General features: G+C 48.0%; 1 protein-coding gene, 1 long non-coding RNA gene and 1 pseudogene across 4 annotated transcripts; 1 reads left to right on the top strand and 2 right to left on the bottom strand.

The window, feature by feature from the left end:
• Positions 1 to 999: 999 nt before the first annotated feature.
• On the bottom strand, positions 1,000 to 5,747 carry LOC149360992 (uncharacterized; annotated as a pseudogene).
• A 2,993-nt stretch (positions 5,748 to 8,740) lies between these two features.
• Positions 8,741 to 15,238, bottom strand: LOC149360993 (uncharacterized). The gene is made up of 6 exons (XM_089569436.1): positions 15,211 to 15,238; positions 10,052 to 10,165; positions 9,632 to 9,905; positions 9,355 to 9,528; positions 9,170 to 9,283; positions 8,741 to 9,112 (listed from the first exon to the last, which is right to left on the bottom strand). Exons 1-6 carry the CDS (start codon positions 15,236 to 15,238, stop codon positions 8,920 to 8,922), a joined length of 897 nt encoding a protein of 298 aa, XP_089425562.1. The 3' UTR covers positions 8,741 to 8,919.
• Positions 11,697 to 14,216, top strand: LOC149360994 (uncharacterized). Of its 3 annotated transcripts, none has more exons than XR_016288365.1 (5): positions 11,697 to 11,873; positions 12,353 to 12,500; positions 12,613 to 12,763; positions 12,902 to 13,066; positions 13,435 to 14,216. It is a non-coding gene; the product is annotated as an uncharacterized LOC149360994 (long non-coding RNA). The 3 variants fall into 3 exon arrangements; XR_016288366.1 differs by having other exon boundaries at positions 11,700 to 11,873; positions 12,444 to 12,500; XR_016288364.1 differs by lacking the exon at positions 11,697 to 11,873 and having other exon boundaries at positions 11,882 to 12,500.
• Positions 15,239 to 18,188: the final 2,950 nt, after the last annotated feature.

Genomic DNA, 18,188 nt, shown 5'->3' on the forward strand with positions numbered 1-18,188 from the left:
GTCTCGGTGCGCGTCTGGTTTGGATCTATGAGCGCCCGGAAGAGGCGCCACGTGTTTTTGCTAGACATCTGCCTAGCGGCCGCGTTGCACCTATCTACCCAGTTCGCGTCCGCGAGTTGCGCCGCGTACTCCGCCGCTTCTTTAGTGATTGCAGCTATCCGAGCTCTTAGCTTTCGGTTATGCTTCTGTCTACGCCATCTTTTGACCATGCTGCGTCTGGCTGCCCAGAGGTGGAGGAGGTGGGTGTCCACGTCCGTCACCGCCTCTGAGAGCTTTACCTGCGTCTCCGTCGAACGCAGGTTGATCAGCAGCTGTTTTGTCCAGGCTTGATATCCCTGCTCCTGGATGGAGCTTACCTCGTATTCCTTTCGAAATTTCGTCCAGTCCGGCAGCATAGTGTGCCCCGTAGGCCTGGTAAGGGGTTTCGTACGGATCGTTATGGTGATCAGGCAGTGGTCACTACCGAGAGTTTCCTCCGTATTCGTCCACTCCACTCGCCTCGCGTTTTTCGTGAAGGTTAAGTCGGGACACGTGTCCCTCTGCACCGAGTTCCCTATCCGCGTGGGGCACGCCGGGTCAGTGTGTAGGGTTAGACCTAACGCGGACGCCGCCTCCGCTAGCTTCCGTCCTCGTATGTCTTCTCGATGATAGCCCCATGAGGGACTCTGCGCGTTGAAATCTCCCATTACTAGTAGCGGGTCTCGTCCCGCTTCCCTGATAGCTCTGCTCAGGAGTCTGGAGAAAGTTACGTTTTTTGCTTTAGGTGGGCAGTACACGTTCAGGATGTGTAGCGGTGAATCCTCCTTCTTCAGTGGCAGAAGAGTCACCATCACGTGCGAAAAGCTGGTTTGTAATGTAAAAGACCAGCTCTTATCCGGCCTCGCGCGGAACCCGCCCAACACCGTCGCGGAGTTCCTGGCCGACGCCGTGCACATGGAGAAATTGCTGCAGCAAAGATCCCATCAGTGCGACCGGCAACTGCGCCAAACGTCGACTCTATCAACGTTGGACCGGTTCGACCATGATCCCAGGACGAATCCGGACGTGTCCCGTGTGCATATTTGCAGCATGCCGCTCCATGCTCTTCCACATGTCGGTTAGGAGCTCGACGTTGCCACCGTTGAGGGCTGCACACCAATATAGGTGATTGCTGGCTGGCTGGATCCACAGTTCTAGCCGACTACATCCAGCTCTTTTTGCATGCGCAGCCAGCTTCTTCTTGATGCCTGTAAAGGAGGTGTAATAGTTTATTAATGAGAATTAAGCCTTCATAATATGCTAATCTGGCTTTTGGGCTTGCCCCCCGAAACGCCCGCTTTCTCTCCCCTCACCTGCAGAACGCAGGGAATCTGGTTTCGAACAACAGTGCCTATCCGCAATGTCTGCAGGCATGGTGGGCCCTACCCTCGTCATCATTCACATCAAAAATAGCCAGAAAGAAAAGCGAACAGATGAAACCTTCCCCCATTTTTGTGCCACTTACATTTCAGCAACTTTTCCCACTGCTTCACTATTTGTTACAATTTTGCTGTCCGGCCCCTTGTATTAAGTCTTCTTGATCCAGTGAAATTTAGTCTAAAATTTCACCGCATTCTGCACAACATCATTGAGGAAGCAGTCTTATCTGTGAAGTGTGGTAATGAGCATCAGATATTTTCATTCAGTGCTACCTTTTGAAATGTGCCAACAATCAAAGTAGTGCTGGATGGTGGGCTCCTGTGTCCGCATGTACTTGGTGACTTGGACATGCCGGTCAGTTGTCACCGACTTCACCTTGAGCCCCCGCTCCTTCACCATTTTGAGGCTCTTCACAAATGCATGCTTTTCCATGGAGGTGCTCGATTTGACATCTGCACACTTGTGAGAAAAAAAAGCTAAGTTACATCACAAAGCCACTTTATTAAAAAGCTCTAACCTACCTCCCCAACTTGCACTTGCTCGAAGTGAAGAATTTTGTTGAGCTGGGCGACATGTACAGAGTAAGCCAAATATTTTGCCGAAAACCCTGGCGAATCGCAGCGTCCATCGCCAGCCAGGTCCACAGTGCAGCCCTCCAACTGCTGAAACAGCTCTTCCTGTTGCTGTTGCCAGATCTGGTACAACAGAGGTGCAGATTTTAAACACCATATCAAACGCAGAACACTAATGCACTGCCCGTTTGCTTCTTTCTTTAACAGGTGCCATGAAACGATTTTGAGAACTTTTTTTCAGAACCTCTTTTCGGATTAAAAATTATTGCTGCGTCTTATGGAAATTCAAGATTCTTTGAGGTCAATCTAGCTGTCATCATAAATTCATTTCATGGACCTTTTATGTATGTGGACCCCGAGATATTGGTTTAGTAATTCTTCGTTTGACAATGCACAACCTTTCTCCTACCTTGTCGATTGCAGGAAGTAGGTAGCCTCGCTGGTAGTTATAAAATGTTCGTGGCGTGAACACCTGCACGTTTGCGTACTTGAACATTCGGAGCACTGAGGTGGGGCTGGTGCCAGCAAGTTGTGAAGGTATAGGATGCGCAATCAAAGGACGAACCACGAAGAAAGACACAGAGACACACACAAGCGCACTGGAACTTGTCTTTGCGCTAGCCCGGCGCTGTTCTTTCAAAATGCACATCCACCTAGCTTCCGAAAGTTGCGCGGCAAGGCGTGTGAAAGCACGAAACTTCCGAATAGCAAGCCATTCGGGGTCAACTGAAAGGCACACAGACCACAGCCAGTCTTGGTAAAGACGGACTTGCCGCCAAAGCTCCGAGCGTAGGAGTTTGAGTCTCTTGACATGACCCCACGAAGGCGATACAGGACCGAAGAAGGCACTCACATCTGCAGGGACAAGTCCTTTACGGATGGAGAACCCGTACAATCTTGCTCGGCACGTAGCATGGATGGTGTGGCTTAGTAAAGCGCTCATGAAGGTAGAAGAAGGGGAGGACACACAAAAAGAAGGGCCTACTGAACTAGAAAGGAACTTCAATAAAACTTGGGTTGGGCCTAGTTGGTACATGATGTTGTGAAGGTATAGGATGCGCAATCAAAGGACGAACCACGAAGAAAGACACAGAGACACACACAAGCGCACTGGAACTTGTCTTTGCGCTAGCCCGGCGCTGTTCTTTCAAAATGAACATCCACCTAGCTTCCGAAAGTTGCGCGGCAAGGCGTGTGAAAGCACGAAACTTCCGAATAGCAAGCCATTCGGGGTCAACTGAAAGGCACACAGACCACAGCCAGTCTTGGTAAAGACGGACTTGCCGCCAAAGCTCCAACAAAGCTCCAAAGCAAACAACATAGCTGCTGACATCAGCACATTGCCTGCTGCTTTGCCGTTTATCATGGGTTGGCTTGTCCATGTTAGGGTGTGGTTGTTTGCACAAAGTGTCTGTATTTCAAGCCAGGTGCCAGACACACGACTCGCACTTTTTCAAGCGGCAAAGCACTTGCGGCACACTTGAAATAGTTCGGATAGACAACTTTCAAATATTATGAATTTTCTTTCATCCTGAGGGGGGACTTCTTCAGTGCTGGAGTCAAGTCTGAAACAATATAAAGTGAGTTTTAAAGGTTAAATTGTCATGTCTTATGCTGCTGGAATAACTGGAGGCTAGAATTTAACAGGAATAAAGAGCAGTAAATGTAACGGCAGCCCACACTGACACTATGTCTTGAGTGTTCTAGTGCACATTTTTGCATGCTGTGCATTTTTTTGCTTGTAAGTAATGTCAGATTTGCAAAGCTCCAAGACTTTTTGTCTCATTGACGCTGCATGAGCAGCTCCTTGTGCCACTGAATACTGTAAAAACATTTCGATGGATCAAGATCTGCTTTATGAATATTCATACAGTGTGAAGTTGGACAGCTGCTGAGAGGACATGTGCATCACCGCAATGCAATTATGCGAGTGCAGACAATATGATACTCATGCCTACCCCTACCCAAGAAAGGGGAGGACATCATTATGGTGCTCTTCCATCGCCTAAATGACTGATCTGATTTTTAGTCATGCCGCCATAATGAAATGACATGCAATGCACATGCTAAAGGGGTGCACATAAAGTCGTAATTATTACCCAAGGAAGGTCTCGTTAAGTGATGGGAAAAACTCCGAGCTCTGCCGAGTGTTATCCTCTTCTTCACAGTCTGAGGCATCAGATTGTATTGGGGCTAGATGAGTGTCGTGGAGCGAATGGGATGGGAGACGGTGCTCGACCATCAGTTGGTAGTGAGGAGACTGTTTGGGAGGGAGAACGTGGCAGAGGAGAAGAAAGCGGTGGTCCTGTGTAGGCTGGAGCAGCACTTGTAGTGGTGCCAGCTTTGCAGTATGTGCCGGTGGACTGACAGGCATCTGTCTGCACATGCATATCCTTTCTCAGGGAAATGTGGAGGTTCACCTGTGTATCTGAAAAATAATGAAGAAAATGAAACTCATGCTGTGCCAGTGCTCTTTGTTTATGCAATGTTGATATCGCATAGTCATTGACACCACATTAAGAGCTACTACCAAACAATATCAGCTACACAATCACTACTTGCGTGTAAAATATGTGATAGCCCTCTTTGGAGGACCAAACAGTGATTTATACACACCTTCCCAGCACTTCCCCAGATTGGAACTGACACAACACGAATGCCTCCACCAGAATTTCTCTAGCATTCAGTGATACCACTCGATAATGAACCAAGTGGTGCTCCTTAATTCCCTTTCCCCCTTCCTAAGACCCGGCAAAATTATTGCAACACAATTTATTCTCGTGGAATGTGGGAAGAAAACGAACACACCGCTGCTGCGAGGAAAATCTTACATTGTGTTTGCACATCAACGCCGTCGGTCTGGCAGGCAACAGTGCAGGTATTCATTGATGTTTGTGTGGAGCTCTCAACCATTCGAGGCGAAATTTGCGCCTCTTCTGCTGCCATGACAACTTCCATATCCTGCGGTTCGGGTGTGTCTTAAAAAATATAAAGCTGTTAGCAACCGAAAGAAATGACAATAAACTGTAACACAACTAATAATTTTCATCACGCGTACTTACCTCGGACGTTCTCCGCTTTTTTGGCGGTGCATCGGGACAGAGGTTTTGCGTCGGTACGGCGCCTCGCTTGAGGCGAGCGGTCTTCATGTCCATACCGAGGCTTCGGAGGACGTCCAGGTTCGTTTCATAGTCGCCCGGTAGAAAGTGCTCGGAGCACACGAACCCGGTCTGACTGACCATACCCTTTGGACCATCGCGGCTAATTGCTCGAAGCCACACGGCTCTTCGCTGCGGGTCATCGGGCAGCTTGTGGAATCTAACATTTCCACTCCGGTAAGTCGTGCGACACTGTCTCACAACGCACACGGTTGGCATGGCGTGCACCCAAACGCGGAGAACACGGTGAAAACCACAGCGTAGCGCTGCCACAACAAAGAAAGAGCGGCGTGCTGTTGCGAGCTACCGGAGGTCCGGGTTGAATCGCATTGTCGGGTTGAAAACCGGTTACTATAGTTCATGTAAACGCCGGAAGTCGGGTCGGACTGGACTCGACCTCTCAACTCCACCCAAGGGGTGGGTTGAAAAGCAGCCCCCTCCGTAAATAACGCATAAACATTCACACACAGGTTTCCGAAAGCATTTTTTTGCAGGGGAGGACCGAAGCGGGAGCCGGTTTACTAGGTGCGCACCTCGCAGGACGGGCCATGAGAGTTGACTCATTCGTATCTAGCTCATATAAATGGAGAGGCGTCGAGTTTAGCTGACCTTGCTTTACTCGATCCCTTGACTGAATCTGTCGTTGTTGGGTTCATGTAAACGAAAAGACCCCACGCAGGACGGAGAAGCGCAACCGAAACCGATCTCAGGCCAATGACCTATTGACGACCACGTGCTGTATCTTACTGAGTACAATTGCGTGTGCAAATAATTGCCACGCCTTTGTTTTACTTTCTGACTTTAATACAAACCTATTATTTTGGGATAATTGAAACTGAGTTGAATCTGTTTCTAAGCGTCTTAAAATGACGTAGTTGAATAGTGCTTATGTCTGCCGATGGCGCCGCATGGTCGTTTTATGAGGTCGAAAAGGCAACTATTTCTAACGTGCTTTATTAAATGCAGACTCAATATTGCGCCGAAATATTTCGGAATTGGCATCTCCAATGTTTATTGAAGCAATGAAAATTACAACCGGGCAGCTTCATTTTCTTTTCACAACCCCTTTAACTGTACTCGCTGGCCAAAATGATCGTGGATGCAGGGAGTTACCGCAGTAGATGCAGCGTCCGTCATGACGCACTGAAGAGCTGGCGTTCCCGCGTTGAGACTTTTTGTTACGTCCCACGGCGTCGACTGTTGCTGCTGAGCCAACTGTCACATTTTCACAGGGAAGAGGTACCCTCGAGGCTTGGGCAGCCGTGAAGTTGCGAAGGAGTTCCTGATGCTGCTGAACCGTCTCTTTAAGGCGTGCTTTTGCAACGGCGGATGCAAGAGACAACTTAGAGTCCATCTGTAGCGACTCTGAGAGTTTTTCGCCTGTCAGTCCGACGACGAACCTGTCTCTGATAAGTCGTTGCTTAAATTCGCCAAAATCGCACCGGTCTGCCAAGACATGCATCGCCGTCATGAACTGGTCTTACTGACTCACCGGGCATTTGATGTCGCTTGTGAAAACAAGCGCTCTCGTACACGACGTTGACCTCTTTTATTAAATATGTGTCGAACTTCTCCTTGACGACGTCGAACTTCTTCGATTCCTCGTCTGAGAGACCGAAAGTGGCAAAAAATCCGCTGTGGCTTAGCTTGGTTAAAAGCCCGGTAATTGCGAAAGCAATATCCGTACCTACGCCATGGTTCAGCTGGTAGTGTAGCTGGTGGTGGTGCTTGTGGTTAGACTTGTGGCGATGCATCTGTTATACAATCCAATGCAATCCAATCCAATGTAATTTTTTTAATGCGACGTTGATTGCATAAAACGGCATGTAATGATAAAGAGGATGCCTAAATAAATGAGTAAAGGTTCGCTGATCTAATGAAATCGAGCAGTAAACGATGATGAGGCCCTTGCGTCCAAGCGGTGTATGAAGCACTATTATCGGGCGAAAGGCCCGCAATTCAATGTAATCTAATGTAATCTATTCTAATCGAATTCAATCCAGTCCAGTCAGGCCGCCGTTCATGTGCACCGCCATCGCACACGGACGGCGCGAGATCACGAAGCAATGTTAAGCCGCTGGTGGTTGGCACAGCTACTGCTTTCTAGCGACGTGAGCCGAGCCTAATCTCGTCAGCGTAACGCCACAATCGCGCTCCTAGCGGAGAGCGCAGGAGTTAGGCGCCGGTGGTGGCACCGCCGCGGCTTGCGGCGGCGCGAGTCGGTCGCCCTTAGGTCTCCTCGATTTGGCTGCACTTTCTGCACTAGTTCACAAAAGTGCCGTGCTAGTGCAGCGCCAGTTCTTGCGGTGCGAGTGCAGCGCGACACTAGCGCTCTTCGTGCAGCGGCCGAATCAAGTGCACAAGTGCAGTATAGTGCAAGCCTTGTCGTCTGCTGGGTCTGCTGTGAGCATGTTGTGAGCGCCATGCGTCGCTACGCCGCACGCCGTCAAGTCTTGCCGTGGTAGCCGTGCGCCGTTGTTTGCAGCCTTCGACTGGCCGATTAAACCAGTGCTTAAACAAGTGATTTTAGTGAGTGAATCGTGGACGAACGTGACAGACGGTGTTCAATTAGCCATGGAAATAGTCGAAGACGACGACAGTGAAGTGCGCGTAATGTGTGAATCGCGGAAAAACGTGGCGGACATTGTTCTGTTAGCGATGGAAATTGTAGAGGACGACGAGAGCGACGACGAGATGGACGCGGAGCTAGAAGCTTCAGTTGCCCTTGCGGCATGCAAGTTACTACGTGTAGACCGCAACCGCATCAGTGGCTACTTCGAAAAGGTGACGTCCAGATACTTCAACTTCGAGTTCAAAAAGCTCTTCAGGTTGTCCCGAGAGACTTGTGAACTCGTGTGTGAGCGCTTCAGGCGTTCTTCCTCGTATCCAAAGGCTGTGAGCGGACGGCGGCAAATTTCTGCCGAAGAGACAATTTTGATTGCCCTCAGCTATCTCGGGAATCAAAGCAGCATGAATTCTGTGGCCGACCGATTCGACGTGACCGAGTCTTCTGTTGTGTTGTGCCTTCGGAGGGTACTGGACTTTCTGCTGAACATCAGCGCCGAAGTAATCGCTTGGCCAGACTGTACAGAGCTGGCCCGTAGCAAGGCACGTTTTCTCTCTAAGAGTGGTGGGAAAGGTCCCCGCAATACTGTTGGCTGCATTGATGGCAGCCATGTCGAGATTAGCAAGCCCGAAGACTCCACTGCTTCCTATATCAATAGGAAGAAGTGGCCGTCGATAATATTGCAGGTAATCTGCAACGACCAGAACAAATTCCTGGATGTATTCATTGGATTCCCCGGCTCTGCGCACGATGCCCGCGTGCTGAGAGAGAGTCCCTTCTTCTCGGAAGCCACCACAAAATGCGGGGACGATTACATACTGGGTGACTCGGCCTACCCGCTTCTTCCGTGGCTATTGACGCCCTACAGGGACAATGGGTCAAGCTTTCCTTCCTGGAAAAAGAAGTTTAACAAGTATCATAGCCAGCAAAGAGTGGCTGTAGAGAATACGTTCGGGCTTGTTAAACAACGCTTCAGGCGGCTGTATCTGACGCCAAGAGCATTCTGCAGTGATGCAAGATTGTACTGGGCGCCTGTGTGCTTCACAATTTGTGTAATGCCGAAAGAGATTTCATGGCCGAGCTTGGAGACAACCCTCACCTTGACGATGTCGGCAACGACGATGAAGATATCGGAATCACCTCACCAGCGTGCTCTGAGAGCCGAAGGCAAATGATTGCTCAGCATCAGTGCTAGAAAAACTCTTTGCCCGACACGTTTAGATCTCTACTCTTTATTAGAGCGGACGACACTAATCAGCTCCTTCAGTATAGCCATCCTTTCTTCGTGTCGTTTTTGCCGGGCAGCCTCCGCATCGGCAATTATTTTCAATAGGCTTTCTACAGGGGTGTCCCTGCGACGCCTTTTTCTTGGTGGCTGTGGCTCTGCTTGGGGCTCGCTGCTGGGTTCAATTTCTTCCCTGTAAAATGCATGAGAATGACTTCCCTTCATGTCTTCACAAATAAAAACAACTTACCCTGAGGCAGTGTCTTCTTGTTCAGGGGCTTGCGGGGCAGTAATGACTCTGCCCTGTGTCAGCAGCACAGTTGGCGAAATGTGGTGCTGTTTTTCCAGCACCTCCGCCAACTCACTGAAAAATTTAAGAAGCTTTTATAGCTGTTTGAAAAAAAAAGAAACACAAAATTGAATGAATTTACTTACCTCTCGAACTCGCATGATACTCGAGAGTGGCCCGATGAATTATTTTTCGCTTTCGCGTTTTTGTAACTTCGCTCTAGCGATTTCCATTTATTCTCTGCCTGAAGCGCAGTCACGTTGCTGCCGAACTCGGCATTTATGAGGGCCGCCAGCTTCGTCCACATGAGCTTTCTCGTTCTGTATATGTTGGAGTAATGCATGTGCACGCAAGAAGCCAAACAAATTAAATGTTACTGCTAGATATATACAAATTTGTTTACTATAGTAATGCACGACTTACCTGAAGCCGCCTTTCTTGCTCCCCAACTCGAGGAACTCTTTATATCTTGCTATCAGAAAAAGCGTCTTAGGCCTCGGCCAAAATCCTCTTTCCCCATCGGGCTGGGCCTCGGCGCTCGGACTTGGGTCTGGCATCGCCAGCTGTGAATTAGCGGCTGCCGGGGCCGCACCTCTAATGTCGGCTGCCGGGGCCGTACCCCCTTGGCTTCCGTGCAGCTGGGCACTGCCATCTCCGTCGGCCTCGTTCATAAAACGAACGCTGACGCGGAGGCCGTCTACGAAAAATAAAGAGTAAAGAAAAAAACAGGATCAGCAAGCCATTGTGGCAAAAACAGCAGTGCGAACTGCGCGCCCGAGAAAGTTACCACACACGTGCTATTGTTGTTATCACCGTCACATGTGCTCAAATGGTGACACTCACCTTCGGTCTCGTATAGCAATCCTCCTTGCTCCCCTGCCGCATGGACCCCGTTCTCGTCAACGACGGGGAACACGTCCCTTTCTCTGTCATCGATAAACAACTTCATGTCGTCTGCTGTGGCACCTCGTGCACTGAAGTCTGACTGAAGTGAACTGACAGCGGCGCGAGTGCAAACGTGCAGAGAACTCGTGCACGAAAAGGCTTGCACGATGTCAAATGAAGTGCGGCGGTGCAGGTGGCGCGCGCTGCACTCGCCAAATCGAGCACCAGAGTGCAGCACTCTTGAACTAGTGCAGAAAGTGCAGCCAAATCGAGGAGACCTCTTCTCTTCGGCGTGACGTCACACCTGTTGCGCTCCTAGCGGAGAGCGCAGGAGTTAGGCACCGGTGGTGGCACCGCCGCGGCTTGCGACGGCGCGAGTCGGTCGCCCTTCTCTTCGGCGTGATGAATGCCGCGAGCACCCTGATAGCGGCGTCCGGCCGCTATCGGGGTGAGCGTTCCAACCGAGCGGAGACGCATCGAGAAGCAACGAGGTCCGTGTCCAAGCCCAGATTTTGGAGTCGTCAACGTAATGGACGATACCGAAGGTCCTTCCCGCCTCAGACCGTAGTAGATGGCCACGCTGCCACCACAAACGCGCTGCAGTCGTCGGAGGCGCTGAGGAATGCAGGGTGCGAGGCGAGGAGTCGCCTATTGCCACGAGCTCCGCTGCCGCGAACGTCGCCTCGAACAGAGGCATCAGTACCCACGAAACACAAAACGTCTTACGAACGTCTCGGAACAGCTTCAAATGACTACAAACGTCTTGCGCTGTGTTCAAACGTCTCGTAGATGTCGACAAGAAGTTTCCTCTGCGGCGTCTCTTAAACATCTGCGGTCAGACGTTTGCTGTGAAACTTCTGTGAAACATCTGTAGTCAGATGTTTTCTAGACTTGTTTCTAACACGTGGAACTTGAGACCACGTCAAGGAGATGCGCCAGTAATCAGCAGATTTGCCACCGTGGATTAAACATGCTGTAAATCACGGCACATAAATTAGATGGCTCTCCTGCTTGACGTTTCGAAGAGCAGGCGCGCCGGTGCAAAGACCGCGCTCTTTGTATTCGAACACAGAAAGCGCGTTTTCTCCTACGGAGCCCGAATCAAGTTCCACATCGAGTGCAGCTAACCCGCCACTCGTAAGGCTGGATTTAGGTAATTAATAATGGCCCTGAAAGCCGACGTGAGCGAAAAAATTTGCTTCATGTTGCGAACGCCTCTGTTACGCCTCGGCTAGCTGGCGGCAGCATGCGGATTGACAGGCGCAGCGCACGCTGCATTCGCCGCCTTCGCCGAGCTCGCTCGTGCGGTTTATCGCGCAGATCACCCGCGCGCTATCTTTTCGTGGCGGCGTATCTTTGGAGGCAATCTTTCTTGAGTCACGCCGCAGCTTGCTGCTTGGTGTCGCTCCGCACGGTGGCGATGCAGGATAGTTTGCCAAAGTGGTTTTAGCCGTTTAAAGCAGAAAAAAAATCTTAGTGGAAGCTTCAAGTGCTTGTTTTACATCAAAGTATTAGATTCAATTTCTTTTTTGGTTCTTTGATGATTTGTTTATTTCTACGTTTAGAAATTTAGTACTTCATTTGGTCATTTGGCGTTGCAGAGGCTAGCGATAGCTACGCGCGCGAAGCGGATGATGCGCACGTTGTAATACGTTTCGCTGCGCACTTTTTTCCGCGCTGGTTGGCACTTCACGCCGCTGCAGTTTGCATTTTCCCCTTTTTCTGCGGTATCGTTTACTTCCAGTGTTGCACTGAGATGTGAGCCTCGTTTTCCGCAAAAGTAAGTAACCTTCTATTTCTCTTCTGTGGTGAAAGTATCGGCTTTGCCGGCTAAGCCACTAACGCGCCTGATTGAACCTTTGATTTACAAATAACAAACCAGTATCAGCCAGTGTGTTACATACCAAAGTGCAGCGTTGAATGTATTAAAACAGGGCATTTGCATGTATTTGAGCTTTTGTTAAGTGGATACAACTAGGCTGCTATTGCATGCGAGTTGCTTTCTTTACCAAGGCGATGACAAGGTGAACGGTATTCTTGCCAAGGACTCTCATCTGGCCACCTGTGAGCTCCAATTCTCCTTGCTGTGATTGCCGTCAGTGAAACTCGCGTTTAAAAGGCTTTGGTTATCGTAACTGCGTCAAGCTTTTAATTCATTGCGATTGAGAGCCCCGGCACAAAGGTAGTTTATTCAGTGGTGCTGCTCTGTATGTGTGCAGGCTGTTTGACAGTGCAGTGAAGTACTACGGCTCTTTGCAGGCATGACAGCTTTTATTTTTTGGAAAACCATTGCACCGTGCACAGCTGGCGTTGTCCCTACTTCACTGTGTACATTTCGTTTTGGGTACAGGCTGTTCAACAGTGGTTTTCAGAGGACCTCCTTGCCTGCTCAACTTCTCAAGTTTTGGTAAGCACACTTTGCAACTCCTTCCTTTTCTTTCACTTCATCATTTCTTGTATAGGTCTAGGCTCTTTGCTAATGTTCATTCCACAAGCCCCATTATTTGTTTGTCCTTTAGAACTTCAACTGTTTGCCGGAGGAGCAAGGACCTGGTCTAGTTTCACGCAAATTAATAGCAGCACCTTGTACTTGGTTGTTCAGACGACTTGGCCTGGAGATTGTTTCAGTTCTGAGGTGGGAATCTGGACTAATGCTTCTTGTGCAGTGGTGTAAGTAATCTCTTGCAGTGGTGTAAGCAATCTCTTGCCCACTGTTTGAGCTTCATCGTACAGATTAGAAAGGGCTTCTTTGGCAATGCAGTGTTAGAAACCTTATGCACACGCACTTTTATTTGTCTTATCTTTCAGATGTGCCCTGTGTGGCTGTCAAGTTAAGGTCCAAGATTTAACACATCTCTGGTGTATACTGAAGTGATGCAGGCATTACCAAGACAGCAGCATCTCTGCTATGTTTTCATGTGACGGTGCAAGATGTCAAACATCAACCACTTTTGATTCAGCCACATCTTGCAGGTAAGAGAAAGCCTGTTTGCAAGATGCAGCTTAGGAGGTTCTATGAGTACAGTGTGCATCACAGTAAGGCAGTGCACTTGCTATTGACTGCTTGGCTTTCAGTGTCCATGCATGCTGTTTGGATTTTGCTTCTGTTAAAGGCCTCCACAGTGATTGACTTCTTGAGTTTATGGTGAGCCGTAGTACTCTGCTGAAATGCCGCTTGCAGTGACATCATATGCATCTGTTTTTAATTAACTTATTTTATTGCCTGTGCTGTCACTCCTTGCCATTTCCTGGTCTTATTTGCTTCAGACTCCTCATTGGCCATTCTACATGCACCTGACTGACTGTGCTTTTGGCTACTCTAATATTTTTCACTTCTGCAGGCTGCTGAACAGAGCTGGATTTGATTTCCCTTTGTTACCATCTAGTTGGCATCCACCTTGCAAGAAAAGCGATTTTTGGAACACCTAGCGAGCTCTTAGTGCCATCCACATCACAGCAACTTGCTCATCAACGCATCCGTTGTGAACATGCCCGGGGCCGAATGATTTTTTGATTTAACAATTGGTTGCTGCTCGACACTTTCCCGCCATCCAAGTGCTTACCGTTGCAACGTCAGCCAAACCAGTGAAGCTACCTCCCCCGTCCATGGCTTCTAACATTAATTTCCTGATCCTTTTATTTTTTTTGTGTGGTTGTATATGCACTGGATTCAATGAAGAGTAACGCAGTGACTGAAAAGTGTGCTAGCACATGCATTTATATCTGATTACTACAGCCATACATCCCTTGTAATGTGGGCTCATTGTTCGGGTCATTGCAAATCAGTTTTGAGTTCATTTTTGAGTGGTATATACCAGAAAAATGAACTATAACATTTTTAAAGCTTTAGAGGGTTTAAAGGCAGCACTAAAATCAGTCTTGAAATGCGTAAAATAATACAGGCACCCATTTCGGGAAAAAAAAAGGAACGTCTAAAAAAATTCTAGAAAAGTTCTACCTCAGAAGTTTTCTAGCCGTATACAAGCGTAGCGTTAGCAGAGCTAATAGAGGGCTAGTAAACGTCTAAGTCTAAAAAACTGCTTAGGTGAAACTTCTTCTAGATGTCAAGCTTTTTTTTCCGAGACTTTTTTTAGACGTCTATTAGCGCTTTTTGTGTTTCGTGGGTAGGGCCGTGAAGCTGCGCAAAGGACTTGCGATGCGCCGCCGCGGCGTCAGTTCCAAAAGGAATGGTATGGGCACGTAGGTGCGCGGGAAAGCTGCCGTGAATCCGTAGCTACGAAGTCCACGACAGCCCAGTTGGCGCAGTGACGAGAGCAAGAACTGCCGCGCTCTGGGGCTTGTGCTCGAACGTCTGGGGCAGCGCGAATAAACGTGCTCAAAATGGCTTCCGTCCAGCGAGGAAGCCGGGCGAGCGACGGGAGGCCATTACTGCACTTCTGGTAGACAGCGGCGCAGCGAGGAGTGCCGATAGTCGGAGACGCCTGGAGGGACCACCACACAATGTTGAAGTTGGGCGGAAACTGGGAAAACGCTAGAAGACGGGAAAGCTCCGCCGCTGCCGGCGACGCGATGAAAATGCAGACCGCCGTCGCCTGCCTGCAGCAAGGAGCCGACGGCCACGTGCGAGAAACGCATGCGCCGAGAGAGATGCGGGGTTTACCGTTTCCTTCGGCTGTTCGAATGAAACTGCTGTTTCATCTCTCAAAGCGACGAGTGCAAGAGCAAAACCTTCTCTCCCCGCAGCTTGTGGCGAAAGGAAGAGAGAAAAGAGAGCGAGGAGTCGATTTTTTTTGTTTCTTGTTCAAAACCATTGGTCCCGAAAACGTTATACCCAGTTGCCTTTCTGGGACCAAAATGCATTAATTCGTTTTTGTTGCTGCTTAAAACTCGAAAAAACGTGTCTAGACCTTTAGTGGGAGCACTGCCTTTTTGCTTGTGTTTCTATGTCTTGCCTCTATGGTCTGGAAACGTTTGATAAATGCTGTACTGGGACTTGGACATTCCGTCCTTTTGTGGAGTTTGTGAGGAGGTTTTGCGTTTGTTGGGCGAGCAGATCGCTCGTGCGTGTCTCTTAATCTGTACGGCCCAGCATGCCGAATAAACATGTTGCTTAGTCGCTCTGCCTCTGCTTCGCTCGCCGCGGCTACAATAACCACCCAATGTACTCGATACACACCTATGCATGAAATAATTCAATAAATTTCAGTGCTGTATACCGTTTTGTGCATATTGTTTTTTTTTGCATTTAATCCAGGGTCCAACGAAAACCCGTCTGGTCGGGAAAATTCATGGCGGGAAATAACAGCGCCTACCAATCATTAGACACAAACAAAAAGAGACGCTTCGCCATGCAGAAAAAGTCTGCTCAACCCCGAAGCAGCGAGCGGCTGATTTGACGACTACACGACGTGACCTGTTGTCCTCAGGCTATCCCAGTTCGGTAATTCGGACCACTGAAAATCGCTTGGCGCATCCAGCACCGGAACAACCCCAGCGACAGGAAATAAGAAAAAGGGTCGCAATACACTATAAAGCGAGAGCCTGTTCCGCATAATCCGGTCCTGTGATGTCGACATCGCGCACATTCCTACGCACAAGCTTAGACACGCGGTAGTGAAAGTGAAAGGTAAGCTGGGAAAAGACAAGTTCCGTGGCGTTGTCTACAAAGATCCATTGCGCTGGCTGTGACCAAGCGTACATAGGTGAAACGTGTGATTTTCAAGATTGCAGCAGCACAACAATGATGTCAACAAGCGGCACGTGGCAAAAAACGCACAAGCAGAACATGCTGTTTCCACGGGTCATGCCATCGACTGGGATAGCGCGAGGATAATTGGAAAATAAAAGAACAAGACGACAAGGATTTACCTGGAATCCATTCATATCCAAACCACGTCAGACAGTAAACCGTAACGAAGGAAATCTATCCCCGATCTACACGCGCGCTGCTTACGTGATAGCATATAAAATGAACTCTCACTTTATTCGCCCTTTCATTGTGAACAAGGCTCCCGTAGCGACGCCGAAACGTCTCCTTTTGTTTGTGCCTAACGGTTGGTCAGCGCTTGTTATTTCCCCTCAAGATTGCATCTAGTTCCTTGGCACTGCTGTAAACATTTTTTCATTGCAGTAATGCTAACTGTGTGATAATTATTGCACGGATCTTGCCACGGACTTGGACGCTATCTGAGGTCCCAGCCGCAGTGCGTGACGATATTTCATATGGATTTTTTTTTTGCAAATAAATTTACTGTGAAACTAGTTTTTCCTGTCATTATGAGACCATCTAGTGCCTGAAAATTGGAGCAGATTAATTGATGTCTGCTAACTGGACTGGACCAGTTGGTGTTGGCCAATTGTTATTCTTCAATGATGTTGGACAATTGGAGTGGTCCAAATGGTATTTTCCAATTGTCATTTTCTATTGGTATGTTCCAATGGTGTTAAAAACACATTTGGAAATTTCGTGGCTTTTTTTTACTGGCGTTAACTCCAGCGTCATTAGAATGGTGATGCCATTGGCTCGAGAGCCACTTACGAGGGGTATTCACTGCCACCTTCTTCAGTTGTATCTGACTATTGCGGATATGGTCAATGTTGCATTGTTTTTCTGCTTTCCATGAGCTCTCAAAACGGTAGGAGTTGGTGAAAGCACGTTTTACAGTGGGAGTAAAAAAAAAAGGCATGTGGGGCCACATGCATTCCAGCGGGCATTACAGCAGTTAATAGAAGTCGTATCAATGTAGCCAATACATATAAGCACATAGTGGATCAAAATGGAAGCTCTACTTTTCCTTCATTTTGTAGAAATGTCGTTAATTTCTCTGTGTTTTCCTCTGTACAGAGCCAGATGTTTGAAACACAACAAAATATATTTGAATCGTGTTTTGGATGCTCCAGTTCTTGGGAAAGTATGTTTAGTCTTGACCTTTAACAAACCACACAAATTCCGTGTTGAATTTACAGTCTCTGTCGAAATTATATGGCCTAAGGAGTTCACTTCTGAACTGTGTAGTGGGGTGTTTGTAGCACACATAGAAATATCATGTTTCTTGGGGTCACTCACCTTCTAGTAATTTCAAATGCTGGTGATCCACAACGAGCTGCAAAGCATGGCACAGAAACAAATGTCCTGGGCAACATACTTATGAAAAAGGCTGTACCACACTGACATGTGGCAACCTGTGCAGTATGTCAGTAACCAGCATTGACAATTCATGTTTACATTGCATGCAATTGATCTATACAACAATTTTGCATGCATTCCTAGTATGCACGTGTTTACAAGTGCTGTCTTTTAGAAAAATAGTTCTGGCATCTCTCAAGCTGTTCTATTTATTTATTTACGAGATACTGCAAGCGAGTTCCCAAGCAACAGTGGTATACATGAAAGATACATAAGTGACATAAAAATAAGGATAAAAATACAGCTAACAAACCATGATAACATACTTGTGCAAACTAAAGAAGTACATTACACCTGAACGCTGGAAGTATAAAGTCAACATGTGTGAAGTACTACGACTGGTTGCCACATCAAACATTTGGAAACTTGAAATACTCAGTTCCAGCCTCACTAGAGGCTGGAGAAAGCAGGCAAGTTATTTCAATTAGCTGTTGTACTGAAGGGAAAGGAGATTTTGTAAAAATCAATCTCATTAATGCACAAGCAAGTTTAAAGCATTCACAAGACAAAATTATAAGTGCAAGAATTTCGATGCCGTAATTTGTTTAATGAAGTGGGACATCAGATTGTTGATTTGTTTGCTGCTGTGATTGGTTAGCAGGGCAATACAGCATTGGGGACCATGGGCAGTTGTTGACAACTGTTTTTTTTTACTTTTTTTTAATCGTGAGGGTGCTTAGGAAGAGAAACTTGGGTCTCAGCCAGAGTCTTACTACTTGCAACACCTGCCATAGCACCTGCCTTGTGCCACTGCTCACCTGCCCACAAGGTGGCTTACTTGCCAAGGTGTGGCCGGTGGTTACCAGGCGAGAACCTCTGTTGATAATTAGGCAGCATCACCCCTAGGACACTGTCCTTTATAATTGAGGTCACGCTAGCACATATCCTCATTTGGCCTAATTGCCCAAATCGACTTACATGTTTTACATTTTTGCTAAAAATGAATTT

This window comes from Amblyomma mixtum, chromosome 2, assembly GCF_055824585.1.
Source record: "Amblyomma mixtum isolate Tamu chromosome 2, ASM5582458v1, whole genome shotgun sequence".
Lineage (NCBI taxonomy): Eukaryota > Metazoa > Arthropoda > Arachnida > Ixodida > Ixodidae > Amblyomma > Amblyomma mixtum.

Excerpts from the sequence above, each read along its gene's own strand:
- LOC149360993 (XM_089569436.1), bottom strand. The coding sequence starts at position 15,238 with ATGCATAGGTGTGTATCGAGTACATTGG. Across the intron at positions 9,906-10,051 it reads ATTGCTATACGAGACCGAAG|ACGGCCTCCGCGTCAGCGTT; the intron begins GTGAGTGTCACC and ends TATTTTTCGTAG. Across the intron at positions 9,284-9,354 it reads GTATCATGCGAGTTCGAGAG|TGAGTTGGCGGAGGTGCTGG; the intron begins GTAAGTAAATTC and ends TAAATTTTTCAG.